Genomic DNA, 26,590 nt, shown 5'->3' with positions numbered 1-26,590 from the left:
GGTATCAAAATGAAAGGGCCGAGTACTAAGGGTATCCTCAACCCTCCATGTAGGATGGTTTCCATAGCATCAATTATACAACCATATATAATTTTTGCTTAGTTGGCGGTACGTGGGGGTGTTGTAACAGTCCTTAAATACAAAATCCGATCGTCAACTGCAGAGAACAATGAAATAACATCACCATACTAGATATAAGAGTTTATCTATAACTATTTTCACGAGTTTAGGTGAATCACTATTTCCAAGAGACGACACCTACATACGGAGGAAAACCACGCTCAATCAAGGGGAAAAGTACATTTCAGAGCATTCTAGGCGAGCACGAGAAATGGAGGGCACACATTTCGAAGCAAATCAGCCCAAGAAACCAAGAAACACACATATGATAAATCAGAGGCAGTCAAATTGATTCAAGGGCCCACAAACATGAGAAACCACCTAAACTTACTACCAACCACCATGTACACACGATGAATGCCAGCTGATATGGAAGGTTCGCGATCCCCTAAGTAGTACATTTTTGTTTGTTGTATAAGAGTCTTTGCAATAACAATTTCATAAATGTTCACCATCATGCATGCAAAGAGGGCCCTAATACATCAATTTTTATGCCTTATTAGTAGGTTTGTGCGCTAGGGGTGATAAGAATATAAGAAAAATTCAAGTAATTTTTAATACTTATGATATGGTGCAATCAAAATTCAGGTGATAGATGCCCCACACCCAAAAAGAAGGTTAAAATATTCTAAGCAATGTTTCTGAAGAGAACTTGGAAATAACATGACAACAACTTCTAGCAAAATTCGGCCGCATATACATTATTTGACGACTCACAGGCACTAGCTAGTTATACATAGTGTTCTTTCTAGCTTTTGCCAAAATAAAAAGATAAAAATTGGCCTGACTCGGAGCTCGAGTACATAAATACATACATGGAATACATCATCTCAGTGCATTACACGCGGTTTTAGGGCCGCACACATTGTTATGTCTACTGAGAGAAATCAAGAAAGCGAAAGAGTATCCATCGCTCCAGTATGGATTTAAATTTCTCGATCTCATGAAATCCACGCATACGAGAAGCTGGAAGTAGGAGATGTAGGTGTGCTATAGTATTTACCAATACTTACCATCATATCAATGGATGACAACGAAGGAGGGAACAAATTGGCTTGCATCGCTCAGAGGCAAGCAAGCTCCTTGAGACAGCCCGTGGAGGAGCCCTTGGCATTGTTGCAGACTGCCATGGTCTTGTTGTTTTTGCCACTGTACTCGACCTTGACATTGTCCATGGTGACTCCGCTGCATGGGATCTTGTCGGAGCAGAGCAGGCTGACGGCCTCGGGGGTGGAGGAGGTGCCGGTGACGTTCTTAAAGGAGACATCCTTGACGGTGACCTTGGAGTCGCCGCTGGCGGTGCAAATCTTGTTGGGGCAGTACTTCATGTCGATGATTATGGGGTTCGCTGCATCCTCCATCTTGATGTTCTCATAGTGGATCTTGGAGGCCGTGAGCACGGACTTGGCGTCCTCGTACGCCTTGATCCGGAGGCCGTTGGTCGACTTCTTGAGAGTGCAATCCTTCACCGTGATGTCGGTCACATCCTTCTCATCCTTGTACCGCCCAAGGCTGCCGATGCTGATGCCGTGTCCCGGGCCGCAGGTGACGCCGGTGATGTTGACCTTGGTGGTACCCGGGCCGATGGAGATGCAGTCGTCGCCGACACCGATGACCGTGTTGCTGATTGTGACCCCGGACGAGTCACCCATGTGGATGCCATCCGTGTTGGGACTGTCCCCTGGCGCCGTGACCGTCACGTCCTTGATCACCATGTCCTTGCACTGGAACACGTTCATGTGGAAGAACTTGGAGTTGAGCAGCGTGATGCCGGACACCTCGCCATTGTTCACGAAGTCCAGAACCAGCGAGTTTGGTAGGATCTTGCAGTCGTACTTCTTGGCGCAGGAGTTCTTTCCCCACACAGCGGGGCCCTGCCCGTCGAGCTTGCCCTTGCCGGTGATCACTAGGTTGTCCACGCGCAGGATCTCGATCCAGTTAGCCTTGTACTGGCTGAGGTCCGTGGTTGCAAGCAGATTGCCATCCAGCTGGATGGTCACATCACCCTTGCACGGTCCCGTGAAGTTGAGCGGCCCGACTAGGAAGTCGCCCTTGGGGATCATGATCTTCTGCTTCCCTGTGCCGCCACACGCCGACGTCCATGCCTCCTGTACAGCCTTGGTGCAATCCGTCTTGCCGCCGGCAGTCGCGCCCATCTTGGTGATGTCGCATGTCCCGCCATCACAGGATCCACCACCACCCTCTGCCGGAGCGGACGAGCTCTCCTTCGCCTTCCCGCCAGCATGCGCAACACTGACAAGCACAAGGAGGAAGAGGGCTCTTAGCATGCTGTTGTTGGGGAAGGCCATTTTGCTAGGAAACTTTGTTTCTTGCATTGCTCGCTGATGGCTCCGGCCTATATATATACCTACTGCTCACGGGCTTCTCGCTGCTACGTTTGTGGCATGGTCACATGACCAATCACTATTTTGAGACAAGGCTTCGCTCGCGGCCTCAGGTTTTTGTTCCATCCTCCCACCAACACTTTGCTATTATATTTCTGGCAAAAAAATAGTAATAAGTAATAAATTAAACCAAACATTTTTTAGTTCCAGACTTTTATTTTGTCGGTTAATCAATAGCCAAACGTAGGACCTGTTTTTTAGTACAAGTGTGCTTTTCAAACATTTGTGACCAAGTACTCATTTTCAAGTTCATATCGTATCTTGTTTTAACGTAGATCCCAATCCTCAAATCCGCATGTTCAATAAGTTGCTACCTAGTCTCAACTTAAGTTGATATATACTGAACGTGCAACTCTTGTGAATGCATTGGAGCCCCTTGGTCCACAAATACAATCATTCTTGTTAATTTTTGGGTTACTTTAAGTTAGAATGTTTTTTTTAAAAAAATAAAGATAGGTAGATGCACACAAATATACCCACATAAATATTGTCAGCGCCCCAACAATATATCGGGAGGAGGATCTTCAAACCACCTCCAATGTGCCGCCACTATCTACATGCCGGTTGTGTGGCCGGCTGCTCCCTGCTCTCGAGGAGCTTTTGGGATACAAGTGGTAAAGGGTTTTAATATTATTATTTAAAGACTGGACTTTTATGTTATATAATTTTGTACTAAAAATATATAAGAACTATGTTGGATTATGAAAAGCCATTAATCTATGATCCGTTACCACCTTGGGCTATGCGTGAGCTCTTTACCTTTGCTCATGATATTGTGCAAGATGGTGCTGTTCCTTCCTTCCAATTTCAGCCTGCTAGGTGCGGTCGACGACCGCTCTTCGGCAACAGGTCGGCTACTGCAACCGGTATGGTAGAGACATTGTAGCAGGTTCATATAAAAATAGTAGGAAAAAAATAAGAAAATAATTTAGAAATATTCAAAATATATTATAGCGATTTTTTCCACTACTTACGTACTAAAAAGAATTCAACTTTCGTATCACGAGAAGTCAAATAATTTCAAATTTCATAAAATTTATATAAAATAGTATTAATGTTTGTATTATAAAATAAGTATTATTAAATTAATTATGTAATATATTTTTGTACTAAATCTATTTATAGAGATATAAATGTTAGTAATTTTTTATGAATTTGGTGAAATTTTAAGTTATTTGACTTCTCGGGAACTCAGAGTTATATTCCTTTTAGGATGGATGGATTATAGATTTATTTATCTATCTATTTATCTACACTATAAAGAACCAAAACAATTGAAAACACTTCTCACCTAAAAAACATCCATGTACCTCTCACAAGAGCCCCACCTGTCAGTACTAAATTGGGAGAAAGTTTTGTGGGGCAAGAAAAAACAGTAGGATGCAAAATGCTTCTGCCTTTTTGCCGCTACTTTTCTCACCGTGCAAATTTCTTACCCGCCCGTTTACCCCACTCCGATCCCGCCGGCGAGGACCGCGCCTGTCCCGCCAATCAAGCGTCCCTTTCCTTCCCCTTCCATGCGCCGCAGCGCCCACATCCCTTTTCCCCGCACAACTATCTCCATCCGCTGCTTCATGCTCCTCGTCCGCGAGATTCCGCCGCCTCCCTCCATTCACTTGCATCCGCGTCGTGCTCTCCCACCCTCCCATTCACATCAAAGTGGCGGCTCCGGGGCCGGGCCGTGCAGGCAAGAGAGCTGCGGCCGTCCCCGTCGGCGGCCTCGGCTGCGGGCGCAGGCCAGACTTCCCTGGCGGCAGCTACGGGCCGCGCAGGCCAGGCGAGCTGCGTCGCTGAGCGCGGCCGTGAAGCCGGGGGAACCGCGCCGGCGCTGTTACGCATGTCAGGTGCTCGTCCCCATCTCGATTTCACTGCTCCTCCACTCACCTGCCCGCTGTACCCCGCGTTCAATCCCGCTCACCAAGTACGCTTTGCTTGATCACTTTCACCCATCTGCATCACGCCGCCGGCCGCCCTCCCCATCCCGTTGCTCTCCACGTATTGTTCCTTGCCGTTGCCCATTGTCGAAGTGTGAGCACGTACGCGGAGCCGGAAGCGGAGCAGCAGAGGTGGCGTCTGCGAGGGGCCTGGTCCTCCTCTACTTCCATTCACATCGCTTCGGTGGTGGCTGTTGTCACTGGACGAGGCGGTCGGGCCGGCTTCCCCAATTTTCATAGGCAGAGAATGACGATGGCTACGGTGAACGCAGCGCCATCATCGATGGAAAGCGAATGTGGGGATGGCGGCGACCGGTGCTATTTGCTTTTGGATGATGAGGCCAGCCTGGGCAGTTGTCAGGCTTCCCCTGCAGCTCCCTCCCTCGGCGAAGGAACGGAAGCCTCCTCCTTTGTGCATCCAATGCCACGGCCCTGATGCTGAACCACCGGAATGGCCTTGAGGTGCTCCGGCTAAAGAACTGGTTCTCCTCCTCTTCTTCACTGGAGTGATATTTGGTGGAGACGCTTGAACGCCTCCCAATTCGTGGGTAAGCTGCAGCTAGCTGTATTCAGTTCGTTCCATCCCTGCCGCCGCCTACTGCATTCATGCTCACCACATGCTTGATAAAATGCCTGCAATGATCATCTTACACTCTTGATAATTTTTGCCATCGGACATGATTTTGTAACTAAATGCATGCGGATTTTTGGAGTAACAAGGTACGAGCTAAAAAACAGCCAGGACTCAGGTGGGTATGATCATGGGTAAGAAGCCTTTAGTTATGAAACGAACTAGCTGAAAGATTTAGCTCAAAAAATAAGAAAAATTACACACAGTTATTTGCATTCTATATTTGTGGAACATGTCTTTATTGCCTTCTACCGAGGATGTAAATACAATTAGAGGTGAAGAAGTAAGTCCTTCTTCTTTTTAAAAAGAAAGTGAAGAGTATTATTTAGAGCAGTACATCATATCCTAATTTACCAATCATTTATTTCTTTTCTTTCTAGCAACCGTATTGGATTATATTGTGCAACAATATATCCCCTTTTGATTAATTTAATGGTTTCTTATTTCCTTGCAGGTGTACAAACTGAACCAGCGATTTGGTATTTTTCATCCAGAAACTGAATTTCAAAATATTTTGTTAAAGATATGTTTAGCCAGAATAATAAAATCATGTGTCTGAGCAACTGAATCTCCAGTTCTTCTGAAAGATTGCTGTTGCTCAGTAAGTATAAGCTATAATTTTTATATTTTTTCTAAAGAATTTCAATAGCTTTTCTAGAGGAAATTAAAAAGACCTTGTTCTCTTGCAAAGAGATCATCATTATTTTTTCTCATTTTAATTCTTCTTACAAAGGAATGGTATGTACATCTCCAAAATTGGAATTGTTAACAGACCTCAAAAGAGGAAACATGCTACTGCTTTCTCATCATGCATGTAAAAAACTGGTCGGCGGGGGGAAAGACCGCACCCGCGGCATTCTATTAAGAAGAGGCTGTTAGGAATAATAGAAGCTGAAATGGATGATGCATTGACCAGCCCCAAATGAGGATACATATAGTACATGAGAGCACCCAAACCCTAGAATAGGAAAAGACTAAACTACCCTTGACAATACACTTAACACCCCCTCTCAAATGCAACGTGAATGCAATGACATTGCATTTGGAGAGTTGACACTAAGCACTAGACTCAAACAAAGTAAAATTGATACATCCAAAGTCCAAAATGAAGATATCATCAAAGCGTGCAACTCTTGAACTTGTCGATGTAGCAAATGGTCTCCTCCACAAGACAACTGTTTTGGAGATTTTGAACCCGACGAGATTAGTGATGTGCCAAATCAAGCCAAATGGGATGAAGATAAAATCACAGCAGCAGGACGGCAAAGCTGTGATACTATCGCGATGATGACTATGAAGGCCACTTGGTCATGATGTGTAGCAAGAAGGTTACGAAAGGACCAAAATGACAAAGATGCATCAACCACGACGACGAAGATGGGTTGCCACACATCATGGCAAAACCGAAAAAGAAAATGATGGCTGATTTGGCAAGTAGGATGTAGGCACGCACGGCTTTGACGAACCGGAAAAATATATCTGGACTTGGATTGATACTGTTAGAACATAGCAGCAGCAACAGATAGATAGCAACAGCGACAAAAGATGGCTAGCATGAATTGGAATGAGCGGATGGCGGAGACGGCCTGGATCCAGCTGCAGAACAGAGAGCTTGAGTGGAGGAGACGGCAGAGAGCTTGAGAGTGAGAGAGCAGCCGCAGCACCAACAAAACAGGGCAGAGGCAGAGCCGCAGCAGAACAGAACCAGGCACGGGTTGCTCCCTCTGGCTACTAAAAACAGGGGACATGAGCTCCTCCCCCTCCGTGCAGCAGAAGAGGACTAAGGGCGTCCGCAGTGGGTGGGCGATTTGCACTGGCGACTTGGAGGAGAGAGAGGAGAGCGGTAGACGTTGGGAAGAGGGCGCGTGAGAGAAGTTCCCTCGGCGACTGTGCGAGCTAGCGATGAACAAATCGCTAGCGAGCACTGTTCGACCACTGTTCATCACTTAAAGAAATCAAATCGCTAGACAAGTCGACGCCCACTGCAGACGCCCTAATGGATGGCAGCTTCAAACAAAGGATGAATGGAGCAGCGACGAGTGGACAAGCTAAGCAGACTTGCCGTGGCTGTGCTCCTGCAGGAACGTCTTCTTATGGGCGGAGGGGCAGGTGCGTGCGTGAGGCAGGCGGAGCGGACGGTCTGCAACGGACGGAGCAGACAGTCCGCGTCGGCCGCGCGGAGCAGATGGCCCAAAAACGGGCGATGAAGAGCCGCCGATGGGTGGGGACGAGCTCCGCGACGGGCAAGCGGACGGCTCCGCAACGGGCGGACGGCCGCGATGGTGGCGCAGAAGGAGGCCACGACGGCGGCGCAGGAGGCTGCAACGGGCAGCGACGGAGGGCGGACGAGCGGATGGAGGCCCGCGGACGGCGCGGACGGGCGCTACGCGACGAGCGCAGATGGCGCGGATGGGAGCCGCGCGATGGGCGCGGACGTAGGCCGCGCGACGGGCGGACGGATCCACGGGAAGACTTGATGCTGCTGCAGAAGAAGGCGTGATGACGGGTGGACGACCGGCGGCGGAGGGAGGCGCGACGGGCGCGCGGACAGCACGCGCCGGACGCGGATAGTGCGGACAGGCGGCCGGCGATGAGCGGCCGGCCGCGCGGCGCACGCGCGGATGGAGACGGCCGGCGGAGACGGAGATGACAACGAGCTAAGCCGCGACGGCGGCGGATCCATGACGGGCAGGGGCTGCTGCTCCCCTCCCGCGAGCAGATCGACGATGGTGAGGCGGAAGACTGGCGGGGCGGCGAATCTTGCTGCTGCTGCTGCTGCGACACGAGGGTAAGGGAAAAATGGGTTTGGGGCTGGATTGGCCGCCCCCAGGAGCAAGATCGACGCTCCCAGGGGCAGCGCAGCGGAAGATCGAGAGAGACGGCCGGATCAAAGGAATCGAAGCTCTGTTACCATATTAGGAATTTTTTTTTTGAAAGCACCCAGGAGCACTGGGGAGTCATATAAGATTTCTGGGCGCCCACACTGACCGGACTCAACGCAGACGAGGCTACCCGAGTAGTCTCGGAACGTGCCATACCGAGGACGCACACCACCACACGCACACACACCCAGCACACACGCACACAACCCCGGTACCCAGGGTGAGAAACGCGAAATCGATTGTTAGGAATAATAGAAGCTGAAATGTATGATGCATTGACCAGCCCCAAATGGGGATACATATAGTACATGAGAGCACCCAAACCCTAGAATAGGAAAAGACTAAACTACCCTTGACTATTATACACTTAACAGAGGCTTTGGGCCTGGCAGCACCGTTCCACCGGGCCGGACCACCGCCCTCTAGCGTCGGACCAGCCCCCAGGCGGCACCGCACAACTAGGTCGGGGTACACGGTCCAAGTGTCGGACCAGCCAGCCCAAGGACTTCGGGAGGATAGCGAGGGGGTTTTTTTGACCCCCAGGCCGAGAAATCCGTCCCCGACGGGGCTCGAACCCTCGACCTAGGGGGGTGCCATCAGGAAGCCTTTGCCGTCTGGGCTAGCAACCGTAGGCATCATGCATGTATCCTTTCAGTAAGTTCTTTAAGCTAAATAGTTCTTGCAATGTTTGAACAGATAATATATGCTGTGAATGCAACACGTGCTCTCAGTTTATTCATACAATGCTAGGTTTTAAGGAAGTAAAAGATACTCAATCGAAATGTTTATGCTACCAGGACCTTGTGCATCCTGAATGCAAGTAATCATATTGGAAAAGGTGAAGCTGTAGGTAACTACATCTTCCCAGTGCTGAGATGTGCCTTCTACTGAGGTTGTCTTGAAGCAGGGGGGCAAGAGATCTAATGAAGAGAGAGGAGCTTCCATACGTGTTCGTGCTCATCATGATCTAGACTTGGAAGCTTGCATCAATGGCACGATGTAATATACATTCAGCATTCACTGTTTTGCCATGTTTTATTGTTTAACATTTTAATAGTTCTTTATTTCAATTGTTGATATGTTGCCTCAAGATATAAGGGTAGTAATATTTTTATTAATAATGAATTATGTGAACTGCTATTGAAAGATTGCTTATAGCCAGCCCATATTTTCGGTTGGTGCAATTTCCCTTAATACTACATGCTTGCATGAGTCCAACAATTCAATATATTTAATAATAATAAACAATATAATATTTATATTACTATATATTGTGGTTTACTACCATATTGACCGAGATTCTTCATTTTTTTTGTTTTCATTGGCCACACAATTAAAGCATCGTAGCAAACTAGGAGGCCATTAATAAACTAAGATGGTGTGTGCTAATACAGAGTGTGGGGAACTATTAGTAGGTTATGTGACCTGAGAAGCTTGGGTTCAATGGAATATGTGCAACTGTAATTGTACTTGTGAACTCTCATATTGAATTGTTTATAGAATTTTGCTCCTGGCAGATCATTTTTTAAATACATTCTTGTTGCATCTATATAAATATATCTTTGATATAAATATAAAAGTAGTGTCTATTATATTTTCAATAAATATAAATAATTTTTTTGGTAACACGTGTGTGTCGCACGTGCACCCTACTAGTAAAGATAATAATATTGCGAAACATAATTTTGGATGGTATTTGGGGAAGCTCCATTCGGACAATGGCATATAATAATTCTAAATTTCTCGAAGTGATCTTGCCCCACTCATGCAATGTGTTCGCACCGTGGAACAAGGCCACCTGAGGCCCAGCAGGACATCCTGACCACGGGATTCCAGATCGGACGGCTGCGAGGAGCTCGCCACGCGAATTAGCTCGCCGCCGTCAGCCCGTCACGCCACGCGCGCCCGCGAGGAAACGAGCACGACCCGGCGACTCCCCGCCGCCGGCGCGACGCGCTCCGCCCCCGTGTCACCCCATGACGCGATGCCCTCGCTCCCCTCCCCCGCCGCGCCGCCGGGCGTCGCCGCCGTCGTCCGCCTCCTCGGGTCCGGCGACCTCCCCGCCGCCGCGCGCCTCGCCGCGGCCGCCGCCTCCTCCTCCCCGCTCCCGCTCGCCGCGGTGCTCCTCCACCGCCAGCTGCCCCCGCGGCTCGGCTACTGCCTCCACGCCCGCGCCGCGCGCTCGGGCCTCCTCGCGGACCGCTACCTCGCCAACGCGCTGCTCGCCTTCTACGTCCGCCTCCCGGGCCACCTGCCGCACGCGCTCAGGGCGTTCGACGACCTGCCCCGCCGCGACGTCGTCGCGCACTCCTCCGTCCTGGCCGCGTTCCTCCGCGCGGGCCACCCGCGGCGCGCGCTCCTCCACCTCAGGACCATGGCCTCCGGCGGCTGCGTCGCCGACGAGGGCGTCGCCCCCAGTGCGCACGCGCTCTCCGCCGCCGCCAAGGCGTGCGCCGCGCTGCGCGACCTTCGCGCCGGCGCCTGCGTGCACGGGACCATCGTCGTGCGAGGGTTCGGCGACGACGGGGTCGTGCTGAGTGCGCTCGTGGACATGTACGGCCACGCGGGCTCCCCAACCGACGCGCGGAGGGCGTTCGAGGAAATGCGCGCCCCGGACGGGATATGCTACACGTCGCTGATATCCGCATTCGTGCGGAATGACTGGTTCGAGGAGGCCCTGCAGTGGTTCCGTGCCATGGTTGCGGCTAATGGGGTCTGGCCAGATGGCTGCACGTTTGGTTCCATGATGACGGCACTGGGGAACTTGAAGAGGGCGAGGCAAGGCCAGGAGGCGCACACGCAGGTTGTGACGCGTGGCCTTTGTGGGAACGTGATTGTGGAGAGCAGCACACTCGACATGTATGCCAAGTGCGGGATGATGGTGGATGCACACAAGGTGTTCGACAGGATGAAGGTCAGGAATGCAGTTTCATGGTGCGCATTGCTTGGGGGGTATTGCCAAAGCGGGGAGCATGAGAAGGTTCTCTCTTTGTTTCGACAGATTGATTTGGCGGACGATGACTGGTATAGCTTGGGAACTCTCCTGCGGTCTTGCGCTGGCCTGTCTGCAGTGAAGCTAGGAAAAGAAATCCACTGCCGCTTTATCAGGATGAGAGGGTGCAGAGACGTCATTGTTGAGTCAGCACTTGTCGACCTGTATGCGAAATGTGGTGTGGTAGAATACGCGCACAGGGTTTTTGAAATGAGCAGTGTCCGCAACATGATTACTTGGAATGCCATGATTTGTGGTTTTGCTCAGAATGGCCATGGCGAGCGAGCTATCTGTCTATTCAATAAGATGGTCAGGGAAGGGGTTAGGCCAGACTACATCAGTTTCATTGGTGTTATTTTTGCCTGTAGTCATACTGGTATGGTTGAGGAAGGAAGGAACTACTTCAACTCGATGACCAAGGACTACAACATTGCCCCTGGTATCGAACACTACAATTGCATGGTTGACCTCCTCAGTAGAGTAGAGCTTCTGGAAGAGGCTGAAGATTTGGTGAACAAGTCACCATTTAGAGATAATTCATCACTGTGGGCAGCGATCCTTGGTGCCTGCGCCACACATGCAAACCCTGATGTAGCAGTAAGGGTTGCAAAGAAAATGATGGAATTGAAGCCTCAATACCACTTGAGCTACGTTCTTCTTGAAAATGTATACAGAACCATTGGGCGATGGGAAGATGCTGTGGAGGTAAGGAAGCTGATGAAGTCAAGAAAGGTGAAGAAAGAACCTGGGACAAGCTGGATTGATGCAAACAGAAGCGGCGGATCTAGCACCGGGTCAGACGGGGCTCGAGCCTCTCCTACCCGTGCTAGAAGCATGAAGCCCCTCTATACATTTGTAGCCATTGAAGCTTGAAAGGAGTAGCTATAGGTAGAAGATGAAGTGAATAAGCCCCTCCTAATATTTTTTCTAGATCCGCCACTACGAGAAGCAAACTGTACGTGTGTAAGGCTAAGGAAGGAGTTTCACAACTTGTAGCCTCTGGGGACATGAGTGCAGATGAGGGAGTACAGTCCATATAATTGGTTTGGCATGGTGGTGATTTGGATATCAGAAATAATGCTAATAAGTCATTTCTGAATTGTCTGGACGAATTTTAGCAGGTCTTGTTTTGAAAAGGCCGTACTTTTATGAATTGCCATTGCAAATTGGCACCAGCTGGCAACATGCGAAATCCAGTCCATCAATTGATAGAAAATGTGATCGATCTGCTTTGCAAAGATAATTGTATGTGCTTTACAGTTACAGCATATATTAATGTCGGCGCAACAACAGAGGCTCTTAGAGGTTGCAGACTACGGGGTTGTTTGGATCTCAAGTTTTATAAAAGCCAGATTGCATAATACCAGGTTTCCCCTGGTTTTTAGAATGGCTAGTTGCCCTTGGCCACCATGGAGACAAAAGGGATCTGTCAAGCAAGCTGTCCACAGCTGTAGGCTTCCTTTTGTAAGGACCAGTATATTTAACTGTGCCAGGCATAGTTATCAGTAATCCGGGTTTTCATGTTTTTCACCTGATCTTTGCTTCCAGCTGATAGCATAACTAGTTTCAGTCAAAATGTTCCTTCAGAATTCAAGATGCGTTATTCCTGTTAAGTAACTCCAGTTTCTAAGACCTTCTAGGATAGAGTCTCAAACTGTCTATCATATATGTTACTTGACTTTTTGTACACTTTATTTTTTTATTTGTACTAAATATTTGAGTAAATTTTGCACCTTCCGGTCTACAAGTGACCTAATACATAAAAAGATAAATCAGCAATTTTATCCTTTGTAACTGTGTGGGAGAAGTAATCAGAGAAGTATAATGCATCCTTCGAGAATCTGTTCTTTGTTGAACAATAAATGCAATGATGGTGCTGTTTGATCTAGCAAACTGTTGATAGCATTGAATCTATTCAGAGATGACTCTTTATTAGGGTTAACAAGAAAATATTGCTGAGTGCCTTTTGATATTGCTGCGGCCTCACAGAGCTAAAATTTCGAATATTTTTGTTGTTTGTAACAGGCATAACAGGCAGTGCAATTAAGATTTATGCGGAACAATTAGGATCAAATTACTCACATTATGATAAGTTAAGTTTCTTCCTTGTTTTCTGATTTTTTTATCATCGCTATTAGAGTATTAGTGTATTTATAAATTCAGATGGTGTGCATGCATGTGATAGAATTTCTATATTCCAGGAAGTGCTTTTTGAACCGTGGATCAAAGTAGATGCTGTTTACTGTTTAGCATATGATCGTTAACACTATCTAATCTCTTTATCTACAGGTCCTCTTATATGATTCACTCTGATGAGCTTAATCTGGCCACATACACTGGCGACAACTGATGAGGATGTTATACTCCATTTATATGGCAGAAGAAGATGCTGCTCCTATGCCAGGACACAAAACTCTGCGGTATTCAACCTCAACCGGATGTAGTATAATAAGAGAAGCTCTCAATATGATTCAACAATACCTATCATATATTATTTGCAAAAATCAAGCTCTGCAGCACACACGCGCGTGCTAACTGCAGTTCACATTGTCAATTCCGCTGTAAGATCTTGGAAATTTTACTTCTTGGTTGATTGTCATTTCTGTGATGCAGATCCCATTAGGTACCCAAAAGAAAGCCTAAAAAGACATTACTGGCCTACCTATTGCAATGATGCTTTATCATATTGCAATGATGCTTTATCATGGGTTTTACCACCTCTATCCTGCTGTAGTCATCTGGCAAACCTATCTTTTTCTTGTCTGTAAGTACCTGCAATACATTGTTCTGTTCTTTAGCATGCTGACTTTCATTCACTCAGTTTCCAATTTGAGGGGCTGACTTATGTGTTGCACTTGATGAGTAGCAGTCAAATTGAAAAATGCTCTGCCCCAATTCCTAGCCACTCCTACCGTAATTTTGGAACAGAGTAAGCTCCTTATCCAGTGAATTTTTGTTGTTGCGGCCATCCGGATCTGGTCTTGTGCTGTTTGGTTTGATGCACCATCACCGACACCTTCAGGGGAGAGGTAGGCAGTTTCATGCAACTCTTAACCGTCCTGAAATTTAGTTTAGCTGATGAACTCTTATATTAACACATCGACAGGTGTCCATCTGAAGCGTGCGAGGTGATCCCAATCCCCTTGATGGGAATCATGTGCACGAATCAGGAAAGCGAGGGAAAACACATTTTAATCTGGACCTTTTGCACAGATCAAATTCCTTGCTGAGGTAAGCACCAAATATAATATTGCACTTAACGTCTTAACTCTGCTTTCGTCTACATCATACGGAAAGGAGCAGCTGATCTGATCCCTCCCCGGTACTTGGCCCTTCTTAATCTCTTCTGTCCAGGATGATCGCTCGTACTGTCGTTGTACTGTGATTTCGCTGTTGGTGATTGCTCCCTGCTCAAGCTTCCGTACGTGATTACTGCTGCAGACATGGACGGGCCACCTCTCTCCCCCCGCCATTGCAGCCATGGGTTTGGGTTCAGTTCATGGCCAGACGCCTCCTGTTGAACTGGCTGCATCGGCTGCTGGGGAACGGAGACCGGGACAGCGCCATGCCGCGTCGGTTGCAGGATGGACCAAGCTCTGGAGCAGAGACCATGCTGCTAGAGCTAGGGCTCATAGCCTGGTGTCGGATCTAGCGTGGCTGGCTCCTGTGCTTTTGTGTCGAGGACCTGCAGCAATGCAGCATGCTTGAGTGTGTTGTACACTTGCGGTTGCAGGTGAGAGAGGGAGGGAGAAGGGGACCATGGCCGGCCAATATGCCTGCACCCAAGCGCAAGCAAGAACCGGATTAGGTCGGATGGATGAAGCAAGCCATGTGACAGTTCAGTGAAAAAAAAAGGTGCGCGTCTAGAACCTTTTTTCTCCGGGCCCTCGCAGCATTCTTTTTCCTGCTAAGTCGCTGGAATTGCTAGCTTGACAAGGGACTTCCCGTCTTGCCGACAGGTTTCAGTCTCCCCGTCTCACCGAGGTTTTCAGCACTACTGTGCGTGTGTGGGCTGAAAATCACAGGTACTAAACTGAACTGGACTTGCATTATCAGGCTTTTTTTTTTAGTTGAGGAAGTTGGTTGATTGTTTTTTTGAAAAGAAGTTGGTTGATTGTTACTCGTACTGTTTTTGAGCCATCAGCCCAAGCAACTGCATATGAAGTGCAACTGGACGGTGTCACTGTGTGAGCATAGCATGACACTACTTTTCAACAGCTTACTTGGAACAGTAGTATAAAACAAGATGCTCATCTCCAGCTCTAAAGCCTCACGGCTCTGCCAGGCCAAAGAAAACTAACACATGTGGCCTCCTTTCTCTCCCTCTCCCGGCCCCTCTTTCCTCTCTCTCTCTCTCTCTCTCTCTCTCTCTCTCTCTCTCTCTCTCTCTCTCTCTCTCTCTCTCTCTCTCTCATCATGGAAACAACCACGGTCTGTGCTGCACATTTTTCTGCACGGATCCACCAATCAGGCGCGTGCACTTTTTACACCAAAGCTGCATTGCGCCAAAGCACATCTCGCCCGGGGGAGCTTTGCTCAAAGCATTTGCCGAGCCATCTTGGGCTCAGCCATTTCGCCCGTGGCGGTTGGCATGTTGCTACCTTGCTAGCTATAAAGGGCAGCCAGTGCGGCGCCGGTGCAGGACGGATGGCTGTACGTGTGGTGTTGTGGAGTGAGTGAGCGAGGGAGGGAGGAAGAAGAACTGGGAGCCACTGAGGGCCTTTATACAAGCACAGCCGTGGTCATGGCAAGATCACTGGCTGTCTAGCATCCAGGCGCACGGAGAGATGGGTCTCACTGGCGGCATTGTACGGAGAGTCTTCTCCAAGAGCCCGTGCTCGTCGGCCGGCAGCGGTGGCAGTCGTCCCCACAGTGTTCGTTCCTTTTCCCTTTCAGTCGATCGGCAGCGTGTTCTTGCTGCTTCACTGTTTCTGTAGATCGATCACTCTTGACGCATAATGAGTAGTTGTCCAGGAGGCTAATCCGCTAATGTACCTTTTGCGTTGCGTCTGTACTTGCCATGTCGCGAGGTTTTGAGATGCACGTACATACGGTGTCGGAAAATGGAGCTTGCACTTGCAGTGACGCTGAACTACTGACGCTGTGCGCATGACGGGCATGGTTGCAGGAGAAGGGCGCTGGTGCTCACCAGAGAAGATGGAGCTCGCTGCGGCTGTACCTTTGCGGCGAGGATATGAACACGGCCCCAGAGGACGACGACAACGAGACGGTCTCCGTCAAGAGCTTCGAGACCTGCGCGATGCCGCTGCCGCAACCGCAGGAGGAGCACGTCCCGGCGGCGGTGGCGCCTCAACCGAGCGGCGGCGTGCACGACGGTGACGACAGCACCGGGGAGCCGCCTGAAGATCAGAGGGTCCCCGCCGGGCACAGCCACGCCATCACGCCAACAGAGCCGGACGAGAAGGAAGGAGCGGCGGCGATGCTGATCCAGTCTGCGTTCAGAGGATTCATGGTGTGCCATCCTAGCAGCCTCAGTAGTGTTGTTCAGTTAGTCCAATTCACCAGAAAAGAAGAGACATTGTTCACGCAGAAATATATTTCACATTTGTGTGCCGTTTGCTGAACCGCGTGCAGGCGAGGAGGGAGCTGCGGGAGCTGAGGATCCGGAGAGAAACGGACGGCGGTGGCGCCGGCGAGCCCAAGAGCCCCACTTCGGCGTCTGTTGCCACGTCGGTGGTGGTCCAGGTCGGCGAGTCGCTGAGCAACCTCCGGCTAAGCGACGACAGCGCGTCGGTGCAGCAGCGGGGCAGCCAGAAGTCGCGGCCGCCGCCGCCGGCGGCGTTCAGAGTGAAGGTACGGTCTATTATTCCACGCCAAGCCAGCGGTTTGAGTTGCAGAGTTGAAAGGCATCCGCTTCGCCATTGCTGATGACGATGGATGCAACTGCGTGCTGGTCTCAGGAGGAGTGGGACGACAGCACGGTGAGCTCCAACGTGTCGAGGATGAGGATCCAGAGCAGGATCGCGGCGACGACGCGGCGCGAGAGAGCCCTCGCCTACGCCTTCTCCCAGCAGGTAACAACCGAGAAGTGTGCTGCTGCGTGTGCCTTCGGACAGTGTCGTTAAACCGAATGCATTGCGCTGATGGTGGAATCCAACTCCATTGGTGCCAGCTCCGGAGCGGCGGCGGCGGCGGCACTAGGAAGCGGTTGGCGCGGCCGGACCAGGCGGAGTTCAACGTGGGGTGGAGCTGGCTGGAGCGGTGGATGGCGACGCGGCAGGGGGAGCCGGCGGCGGACGACTGCATGAGCCGGAACGCGGACGCGGGCTCGGCCGGGCGGCGGGTGGTGGTCGTCCGGAGGCGGGGCAACCTCGCCGGCGAGGAGAAGGAGAGCTGCGGGTCCAACGATGTGTCCGTCGTCAGCTTTGACGGCTCCAGCAGCCTCGGCGGCCGGAGCGGGCTCAGCTGCCACAAGCCCGGCAGGAGCCGCCTCAAGGGCGCCCGGGGCCTGCCGCGCCGCAAGGCGGCGGCGTCGGACCACCGCCACCAGGCAAGATCGCACAAGGTAAAAAGTTGCCGGCCCGCTTCACTGCCGTCATTTCGCCGCCGATCTTCAGCGATCCCATGTGCTGACGCAACGCTTTGCCGGCGATCTCTCTTTTGGGGTAATGCAAAGGTGAGCAAGAAAGGGCACCAGCGGCAGGAGCAGGCGCCGACGCACAAGGACCAGGCCGAGGCCGACGGCTACGACGCCTCTTGCCAGCCTCCGACGGATTACTGAGCCGGGCACCGGAGCTTCTGCGACGATCTGCTGCACATACGCTATGATCTGGATTGGCAGCGCTGCTACCTCAAGTACCTGACTATTTGTTTGGGATTTGCTAGTCTGAAAGACTGCCACATGCCGCCAGGGCCACATGTAAAGTTCATCGCTAAATGTTGCATCAGACGTCGCTGTCTCTTAACTTTGCTCTTCTGGTCCTCCCAAACAAAACCTTCTGCGCAATGTCCTTGCTGCTTCACCAACTTACTTCGCTACTGACGAGCAAACAGTAAGGCAAAAGCTACATGATGAACGAGTCCGCCGGGCTGATAGGACGACGAGCAACCGTACAAACACACGGGGGCGAGACTGAGAGATCATATTCATATCCAGCATCGTTTGTTTCCATTCCATATCCTGCACCCAATTCCAATCTACACCGCACCACCGTCGCCTGAGAAGAAGCACCGACGACGGAACCCGCAGCCGCCGCCACCGTTCCAATCTGGCCAGCTCTCTTTACTACTGCACTGGTATATCTCTAGCACCGTCACAATGGTTGCTACCTAGTAGTACCTACCAACAATGGTCAGGGCGTGGAGGGCCCAGTGTGGTTGCTGGACGCCTGCGAGGCCGCATCATCCTTGGCAATGGCGACGTAGTTCACCGGAGCCACCGGCCTGCTCACGTCCCTCCGCCCATCCCGGCTCGCAGTCCTGCCCCCGCTCTGGAGGGCCGAGAGCCTCCGGACCGGCGTGCCATTAACTGCACCACCGCCACCATTAGCCCGGGCTCCAGCCACCTTCCTTGAGGACTGGGGCCGCACTGGGGTCAGCTTCGAACTGAACAGCTTCTCCTGTTCTGCGGCTAGCTGATCATTGATCTTTTTCTGCTCCTGCAAGGTTATGAAGAGGTGCAGAGCATGGATTATTGTTCAGGAACCAATCATAGAAAAAATCGAATTGGACAGCAAAAAAAATACCCTCATTCTTCGCTTCTCTTCTTCCTTCTCCTGCCTCAGAACTTTGTATTCATCCAGCATCGCAAGGAGAGGAACACCATCATAGGTGAATGCCATGCCGTGCTCTTGTTCCCAAGCCCGCGTCTTTGCAACCAGCGTGTCAACGATCGCTAGCACAATGAAAACATCAAAGGTATTCGTGAAAAGTTAGCTCAGGTTATGAAGAATATTTTCTTACAAAAGTTCCAATGTCATATGAGTATAACAGCGAAAAAAGTTTAATCCAATCTCTAACATGGTCTGTTTCGCACACCCAAAATTTTTTTAATGGACAGAACATACCTGGAATCTTGTTGACCAAGACACGAGCCTTTTCCGCGTGCTTAAGATTCAGATGTGCACCCCTAGTTGCACTGTACCTGTTATCATCCTGCCATGAAGAAAGCATCAATGTCAGAATATTGTGATAGCACATGAATGAAGTGAAGTTAATGAAAAGTGTACACCAAAAAAATCAGTTTCAAGTATGGCAATATGTACAGGAGCCAAAGCAAAACTTGGTATTTCTTCCATGAGAAAATTGAGTAGACTGAATAAGCAGTATAAATAGAAGAATCAATTTTAAATACCCGGTTATAGTCTTCAAGCCAGCTCTCTTCTTCACATGCTAACATCCACCTATCAACCCTCTCCAATATGTCCTTTCTGCTTAATGCCTCTTCATTTGCTTTAAGTATCTGGTTCTCCATATCAGCCAGTAGTTCCGAAGGCTCGAAACTACTAGATTCAATAATAGACATTATTCTATCTCTGGCAGCACTAGAATCTATTGCAATATGAGCCCGGGCATATATATCTTCAAGTTCAGTTTGCTTCTTGAATGCGATGTCCTTCATCCTACTAGCTTTTAGCTGATCGAGCCTTTCAACTTCAAGTTCAGCCTTGAAAGTGCAAAATTAATCAATGACAGGCAAACAACAGTATGTTATTTCATAAGTGCAAGGAACACTGAAAAGAAACCACTTTCTAACCTGCTCAATGACATCAAGAGCCAGAGCTCCTGGAACTGTCACCTCATCCAAAGTTAAGGACATATTGCATGTGATGTGATGAAAAGGTTGGCATTCCTCCATAGGGGCATCCATTAAGTTCCAAAGATCAGATAGCTGGGATGCTAGGGCTTGGATCTGAGGAATCGTATTGATAACCGGAAAGAGTATCAACAGTGTAAACATATCAGAGATTGGAAAGGGAAAGATAATCAAGCTCAAGAACCCCTTGCAAATTTACCTTTGTAAACCTCTTTGATTTTTCTTCTTGAAGTCCAATCACCATTTTAGACAGCTTAGATAAAGTTTCATCGCTAATGCTCTTGGCTTGAATACCAACAGCGTCATCAAGGCTAGGATGAACTTCAGTAACTGTGCCTACGAAATCCATGCCGAGTACAGAACAAAGATCATGCACTGAACCCACGGATTCAAGAATCTTGTTGAGCCTATTACTCTGCAATGCAGAAAAAACATTTAGAAGTACTATTAGAGCCCACTGATTTTTGTTTATCCAAAAAGATACAAGTAAGATGATCATCAGCTGTATCAGACTATCAGTGGCTTGGTGCCTTGGTCGGCATTATGGTAACATTATGCCAGTATTCAGAATCCTCCGTCATGGTGAATATTTGGACATGTTAAGTTATAGAAGAGAATTTTTCCAACAGATAAAATGTGCAAAGTTAAGTGCTGTGACAGAAGTTATCATCCCTCGACCATGGTTGGAGTTTGAGGTTGAAGCATTGACACTTTAACTAAAAACAGCAATTGCAGGATTGCACAAAGCAAAGCAAAATCTGAAATTAGTAATAACCTTTTCCTTTTGTAGAGCTTGTAGTTCAAAAAGAAATTCATTTAATTTCTTTACTGAAAGATCATCCTCATTAACATGGGGTGTTTCCAAGTGTTCACCAAATTGTAGATTCCCGGCGATTTCACCACGAAGTGTCTGAATCTGAAGTTGTACGTCGGCAAACTCTTTTACCCTACTATCCCTTTTCTTGCATAGTAGATCCAAAGATGGTGATATAGCTGCTAGTTGCTCCTTGATTGTACCAGTTGTCTTGTCAGGCTGTAAATTTGGAGCAAAGATCCATCAGCCCTATACTAGGGAAAGAATTTCTAATAGAAGATAAAATCTACCAAAATATAAAAGCCAGCAATCTATCAACTGAGTATACTTCTATACTAGGGAATCAGGTAAAACAGGGGTCATTATAAATGGAAACGAATATGTTTTAAGCTACCCAGGAATATATTTCAGTTATACATTGCAGTTTATCTTGCAACAATCTCACTTATAAGTTCTAATAAGGGCAGTATATTCTGCTTTCAAAGAAAAAGGTCACTGCATTCGTATAATTTTCCCATATACTTACAATGCCAGAAACAGATAGCTCTCCTAATGCAGAAAGGAGTCTAGTCAGCTCAGACTTGGAGTTGGCGAGCTGTTGAAGGAGATGTGCCCTGGAGCTAGAAGCCTGATCGACCTTTCTCCTATAAACATCTAAGCACTCTTGCTCTAGCTGAAGTAACATCTTGTCACGATCTTCATCGCTTTCACCAACCTCATCCCAAATCAGCTGAAATAACACATATCAGTCACTTGCCCAATGCTATACTAACCAATCTTGTAGAAACAAATTAGTTCTTAGCTGATGTAGATTACGAGTTTGAATGGTAACATGCTGCCACTGCTTTAAGCCTCAGAAAGCATAAATAAAAATAAAAAATGCATTTAATGATTGAGCATTGAACAATGAACTATTCCAAAAATAGCAAAGCACCTGAAGTTGCTGTAGCAAGGATCCACATGTTGTTTCACCTAATAATGGATCATTGTGACCTGCCACTCTCATTTTAGCTCAGTAATCTGCATGACAATGAAAGCGATTATATATGTTAAAATTATTCAGGGTAAATTTAAAGTATGCATATCATGACTCATGAAATATGTATTTTCAGTTCGCAATGTATAAATCTGAAAGCAACAGAACCCAAGCAAATACAAATTCAAATTCAATGTGCTGCAATTTTTATACCACTGTACGAAAAAAATCAGTTATGGCTGCTAAAGAAACACTCCTAGTTTATTCAATACAGTAAACACTACTAAGACTTAGACTTCTTTGATCCTGTAAACACTAATAGAGGCACTCAGACTATATCAGATATTTAGAATGCAACCTGAATATCTTAGGCAGCAATATCAAGCACAAAACAAACCAGAAAACATAAATTTCAATACTATACCACGGCCATCCCACACCAAAGATTCAACCATGAGTCTTGGGTACACCTTTATAAACAGCCAAGAAATGCTAAATATATGGATTGCCTTCCTCGGCAAAAGATTTCCCAAAAAAAAATGCACAAACAGATGTCTACACCTTATAACATTCCACTGTGCCATCTTGACCCTATGGGACACTACTTGCTAAGTAACAAACGAATAATAGACAAATAGTACAGAAACACTGCTCAACATATATTCCCATAAGGACGCAAATGCCAACCAAACCACCAGAAAAGAACAAAAAAGTACAAAGAGCTCAATCTATCTTGGGAAAATTTGGCGACGGACACTCAAACGTGGCTAGTGGCTTTGGCCACCGGCCACTGAAAAAGATCGGCTTTGCTGGAGGACATTGAAATTCCGTGGTTATTTGCCACGGCACACTAAGAGCACGGTCTTTTTGCCTCCGTCAGCTACAGTAATAAAGGGCCCACCTGTCATCCACTCCCTCCCCATCCTTATCTTCTTGCTCAAGCGGCAGCGGCGGCCAGTGCCGCACCTCGCCTCCTTCGCCCGGCACCGCGCCCTCCGCCGCCGCCGGCGGCTGCCCCGCCGCCTCCACGACTCCCCCGGGCACGCCCCGCGGCCCCGCGCCGCCCCGCCCTCCTCCTCCGGGGCGGTCAGGTTCCACTACGCGGTGGAGCTCTACTTCGACCCGGCGCTGGAGAACCAGGTGCTCAAGGCGTGGAACGCGCTGGCGCGGCGGCACCTCGGCACCCGCCTCATCGACGCCGCCGCCCGCCCGCACCTCCCGCTGCTCCACCTCCCCGCTGCCCGGGACCGGCGCCGCCGGGGACCCGCTCCTCCACCTCGGGACCTCGCTCCGGGCTCTCGCGTCCCGCCTCGACCCGCTCCCGCTCGCGCTCTCCTCGCTCGCCACGCTCCCGGCCTCCGCCACCGCCTCCCCGAACGACAACGTGCTCTTCCTCGCGCCCACGCCCTCCGCCGCGCTGCTGGGCCTCACGCCCAGCTCTGCGAGCTGCTGTGGAAGGACGCCGGCGTCGAGGTCCCCGACGCGTTCCGCCCGGACCACTGGGTCCCGCGGTGCGCCGTCGCCGTCGACGTGCCCCGCGGCCGCATGGGGTCGATGCAAACGGAGCGGAGAACGGCGAGCAACGGTGATGTGCTGTGGCAAATGAACACAAAATTTGAGTGTGATGGAGCAAAGACCATTTTTTTTAGTGTCCATGGGCAAAAGTCACCTTTGAACGGTGTCCTCCACCTAATTTTCCCATCTATCTTCTACGGAATCATCATTTACGAGCCTCGTAGGATACTAGCGGTATCCACCGACCTACCATCAAAAGGCAAGAGAAAGGAACAAAAAGATTGCCGTGCGGGACGACAAGCATATATTCAAATTTCAAATTACTTACCTACTAGGAATGTCCTGAAAATGTTGACGCATCCAGGCATTGCTACATCGAGCCACACGATCCACGCTAAAAACCAAACGCCCCGCATCTCGCGCGCGGAGAAAATCGGCCGTTCGGGGCATGAAAAATTTACACCGAATGCGCCACCTACCCGATAGCAGGGGGTGCACCGAGTTCATGACACGGGTGCACACATGCAACTTTTTGTGGAAAATCGAGGCCAGTAGGCGACATAAACGGTCAGATTCGAACACGAATGGCATACGCTAGGGTTCTGGGTGTTCGATCTCGCGCAGCAGGAGGGGAAGGGAATGTACGGTACGGGCATACCTGCCGGACGCTCGTGGCCGGCGAAGCGCGCGACGGAAGGCCCGGCGGAGGGCGGCGCCGCTCGCGCTGTAGTCGCCGCAGCTAGCGGGAGGAAGCCCGAGAGATCCAAAAGGAGGCCACTGCGCTGGGTCGGAGGCGGCGGCTCTAGCTAGTGGGTCGGAGATCCAAAAGGAAGCCCAATCTGCGCTGCACTACGTGGGGCGTGGGTGACTGGATCAACTGTGTGTGATTGGCCCAATGGGCTTGTAACAGGGAGCAAATAGCATCTTGTATTAGGGCATGGTTAATAATGTAGCCCACCAGCCGGCTGCAGGGTCATGCGAAACGGCGGCTTTCTTCTCTCTTCTTCTCTCTCCCCTCCGCATAGAATTTAGTCTGTTTGTATCCTGTTATAATACTTACTTTTAGATTTTAGATTTTAGCTTCTAAACCTTCTAGTATTTGAAATTCGTGCATACAACAACGATTGTTGGATCCACACCCAAACCCTAGTTTCGTCTCTCCCCAACCTACCCCTCACTCTGTCCCGCCACCATTGTCGGCCTGCTCCTCCACTCCGTCGCCCTGCCTCAGGTGCGCCGCCGCCCTCGTCCCGGCGCCCCCCATCCCCAACGCTGGGGTGCCCAGCCGCAGCCCCTACCAATCCCGCCCGCTCCCGATGCCAAATGCAGCCCGCAATGCTGCCCTGGTTTCGGTGCCCCACCGCGCGCTTGCCGCAGCCACCGGAGTCAGAGAAGGAGCTCCAACAAAGATGGAGGGATGGGGAAGAAAGTGAGGAACAAGAAGATAAGGTTAATGACCGATTGTACCTGTCGACGAAAAATATTACAATTATCAATCGCATGAGATGTAGAGTTATGCCACTTACAATATGCATATTGTTTCAACTCCTCAAGTGGCGGTATAGCATGAGACAACTTGATATTTTCATTCTTAAATGATTCATTGAAAATATGATCATATTTAGAAACATTAAAAGTAAATTCTACTTCATCTTGCCGATTCTTTTGAGCCGGCGTGAGTGAAGGACAGGTGCTTGGTTTAGCCTTAGATGGCCAAACAAATTCGGCGTCATACACCTCCGTTCCTCTCCATTCGAACTATCAGAATCATAATCAACAACGTGTGTGTTGGACCGAAGAGTTTTATAGGTGTCATTTGCATTTTTAAGCTTAAACTCCAAACCTACGGATTTCATTTGCAAATGGTTAACCGAAAGAAAATTAAAATCTTCAAATTTTTCCTTTAAATAAGAATGCAAATCCGCAAAGGTCAAATCCGTCTAATCTTTTTCAGAAACTATCAAATTAAAACATTGTTTTTTTTAATCTTCAATCAAAGGCAGACTCATCTCGGCTTTACCTAAATGATGTCAAATCTGACAGTTTTGCTTTATTTTCTCCACTAAAAAGTGGTCATAAAACTTACGCTCTAATTGATTCGATGATGTAATAGAATTAGAAGTTAGTGAAGAAAACCAAGAAAAAGCGGTTATAGTTAAAGATGATAAAAATAAGCAAATGCACAAAGTATCATTGAAACCAGCTTCTCCCAACTGCAGAATATATTGACTCAAATGTTTCCAAACTGTACGAGGATCATCACTATTAAATTTAGTGAACTCGGGAACATGCCAACCAGCGGGGTCATAAAACAATTAAATTCTCGATACTAGTGTGAATTACTCCCTTCGTCCCATAATATAAGCATTTTTAGGTTTAGTCAAAGTCCAATTTATCCAACTTTGACCATCAATATTCTTATTAATGAATTATTTTAAATATAAACATTTATACATTATGATAATTGTTTTGCTAACAAATCTAGCAATATTATTTTTATCTTATATATCTTTATAAATTAATTATTATTTATAATCAAAGTTGAACAGGTTTAACTTTGACTAAACCTAGAAATGATTATATTATGGGACGGACCCAAGCTTAGTCTTAATCATATTAGCCAAAATCCTCCTTAAATCTAGAGAAATCGGCTTGATAGTGACTGCAGCTTGGTTAATATGCTCAATAGGCGCTTATTCGAGCAAGGATCCAAGCGTAGGGTAGAAACGCTCTACTTTCATGGTCGGCTCTCGCCTCCAGCTCCCGGGCCGGCGGATTGACGTCAATTGCGTGCGCCGCAGCACTGCTCCGAGCTCGGCATGGGCATGAATGATGGATGCAGCCAGAGCGGCATGACGGAGCCCTGCTCGCCAACTCTCAACAGTTGGGTCCAGATGAGGCTGGCGGATTGGCGATGTGGGTTGGGCACCGTACCGGATTAGAGGGCGACTCCCGTTTCGATCGGAAGAAGAAGTCGACAGGGGGTTGTAGTATTCTTCGACTTGCACACCGCCGGCAGATCGAGGAGGAACAAGAGTGCTCATCTGCAATTCTGCAAATGATAAGGCTTTATTTATGTAAAATAATTGATCGTGGCCATCCATGCATTTGCGATGCAATGACAGACCTGAGGCGGCGCTGCATGTGAACCGTGATCGTTGCTAATCAAGTAGGTAGCTGACCAATTCAAACGCTTGACAAACACGGTACTCTATCATTTCTAGGGCCCGATCTCCAGATGCAGATGCAGGCATGCAGCTTACCCCGGATCAACCATACCAAACAGCTGTTGAAAATAATGCATCTTCTTTTATTCAAAAAAGAAAATAATGCATCTTCATCATCCTTGACAACTACTATAAACATGGATGGATGCCCTCATCTAGTCCCAGTACTGGTACTGCTGAAAACAACACGCTGCACACAAGAGAGAGAGAGAGAGAGAGAGAGAGAGAGAGAGAGAGAGAGAGAGAGAGAGAGAGAGAGAGAGAGAGAGAGAGAGAGAGAGAGAGAGAGAGAGGAGAGGGAGAGAGAGAGAGAGAGAG

At 48.7% G+C, this 26,590-nt stretch overlaps 4 protein-coding genes and 1 pseudogene across 6 annotated transcripts; 3 read left to right on the top strand and 2 right to left on the bottom strand.

Moving 5' to 3' along the window:
* Positions 1-767: 767 nt before the first annotated feature.
* LOC120705207 (exopolygalacturonase-like) lies at positions 768-2,436 on the bottom strand. Its single transcript, XM_039989678.1, has one exon. The coding sequence runs from the start codon at positions 2,427-2,429 to the stop codon at positions 1,185-1,187; it is 1,245 nt and encodes a 414-aa protein (XP_039845612.1). The 5' UTR covers positions 2,430-2,436; the 3' UTR covers positions 768-1,184.
* A 7,446-nt stretch (positions 2,437-9,882) lies between these two features.
* LOC120703907 (protein IQ-DOMAIN 1-like) lies at positions 9,883-17,931 on the top strand. Of its 3 annotated transcripts, XM_039988110.1 has the most exons (12): positions 12,801-13,056; positions 13,254-13,384; positions 13,578-13,728; positions 13,831-13,993; positions 14,071-14,195; positions 14,319-14,819; positions 14,924-14,989; positions 16,093-16,437; positions 16,560-16,778; positions 16,886-16,999; positions 17,098-17,490; positions 17,602-17,897. In XM_039988110.1, the coding sequence occupies exons 8-12, from the start codon at positions 16,159-16,161 to the stop codon at positions 17,704-17,706; spliced, it is 1,110 nt and encodes a 369-aa protein (XP_039844044.1). In that variant the 5' UTR covers positions 12,801-13,056; positions 13,254-13,384; positions 13,578-13,728; positions 13,831-13,993; positions 14,071-14,195; positions 14,319-14,819; positions 14,924-14,989; positions 16,093-16,158; the 3' UTR covers positions 17,707-17,897. The 3 variants fall into 3 exon arrangements, with proteins under 3 accessions (XP_039844045.1, XP_039844044.1, XP_039844043.1); XM_039988111.1 differs by having other exon boundaries at positions 9,883-13,056; positions 13,578-13,993; positions 17,602-17,931; XM_039988109.1 differs by lacking the exons at positions 12,801-13,056; positions 13,254-13,384; positions 13,578-13,728; ... (2 more) ...; positions 14,319-14,819; positions 14,924-14,989 and adding an exon at positions 15,393-15,838 and having other exon boundaries at positions 17,602-17,931.
* Positions 9,934-12,072, top strand: LOC120703908 (pentatricopeptide repeat-containing protein At1g03540-like). Its single transcript, XM_039988112.1, has 2 exons — positions 9,934-11,758; positions 11,914-12,072. The coding sequence occupies exons 1-2, from the start codon at positions 9,957-9,959 to the stop codon at positions 12,002-12,004; spliced, it is 1,893 nt and encodes a 630-aa protein (XP_039844046.1). The 5' UTR covers positions 9,934-9,956; the 3' UTR covers positions 12,005-12,072.
* A 123-nt stretch (positions 17,932-18,054) lies between the features above and the next one.
* LOC120703906 (65-kDa microtubule-associated protein 1-like) lies at positions 18,055-23,843 on the bottom strand. The gene is made up of 10 exons (XM_039988108.1): positions 23,704-23,843; positions 21,489-21,574; positions 21,081-21,284; positions 20,516-20,773; positions 19,940-20,155; positions 19,681-19,836; positions 19,279-19,590; positions 18,992-19,079; positions 18,671-18,819; positions 18,055-18,583 (listed from the first exon to the last, which is right to left on the bottom strand). Exons 2-10 carry the CDS (start codon positions 21,558-21,560, stop codon positions 18,278-18,280), a joined length of 1,761 nt encoding a protein of 586 aa, XP_039844042.1. The 5' UTR covers positions 21,561-21,574; positions 23,704-23,843; the 3' UTR covers positions 18,055-18,277.
* On the top strand, positions 21,984-23,531 carry LOC120702198 (annotated as a pseudogene).
* Positions 23,844-26,590: the final 2,747 nt, after the last annotated feature.

Source organism: Panicum virgatum, chromosome 4K (assembly GCF_016808335.1).
Source record: "Panicum virgatum strain AP13 chromosome 4K, P.virgatum_v5, whole genome shotgun sequence".
NCBI classification, from domain to species: domain Eukaryota; kingdom Viridiplantae; phylum Streptophyta; class Magnoliopsida; order Poales; family Poaceae; genus Panicum; species Panicum virgatum.
Note: the sequence above shows the minus strand (reverse complement) of the source record. Positions and strands in the feature narration are given on the sequence as shown.

Excerpts from the sequence above, each read along its gene's own strand:
- LOC120705207 (XM_039989678.1), bottom strand. The coding sequence starts at position 2,429 with ATGGCCTTCCCCAACAACAGCATGCTAAGAGCCCTCTTCCTCCTTGTG.
- LOC120703908 (XM_039988112.1), top strand. The coding sequence starts at position 9,957 with ATGCCCTCGCTCCCCTCCCCCGCCGCGCCGCCGGGCGTCGCCGCCGTC. Across the intron at positions 11,759-11,913 it reads AGCGGCGGATCTAGCACCGG|CAAACTGTACGTGTGTAAGG; the intron begins GTCAGACGGGGC and ends CACTACGAGAAG.
- LOC120703907 (XM_039988109.1), top strand. The coding sequence starts at position 15,752 with ATGGGTCTCACTGGCGGCATTGTACGGAGAGTCTTCTCCAAGAGCCCG. Across the intron at positions 17,000-17,097 it reads CCTACGCCTTCTCCCAGCAG|CTCCGGAGCGGCGGCGGCGG; the intron begins GTAACAACCGAG and ends CATTGGTGCCAG. Across the intron at positions 17,491-17,601 it reads ACCAGGCAAGATCGCACAAG|GTGAGCAAGAAAGGGCACCA; the intron begins GTAAAAAGTTGC and ends GGTAATGCAAAG.
- LOC120703906 (XM_039988108.1), bottom strand. The coding sequence starts at position 21,560 with ATGAGAGTGGCAGGTCACAATGATCCATTATTAGGTGAAACAACATGT. Across the intron at positions 20,774-21,080 it reads AGCTATCTGTTTCTGGCATT|CCTGACAAGACAACTGGTAC; the intron begins GTAAGTATATGG and ends CCAAATTTACAG. Across the intron at positions 20,156-20,515 it reads AAGCTCTACAAAAGGAAAAG|AGTAATAGGCTCAACAAGAT; the intron begins GTTATTACTAAT and ends TCTGCATTGCAG.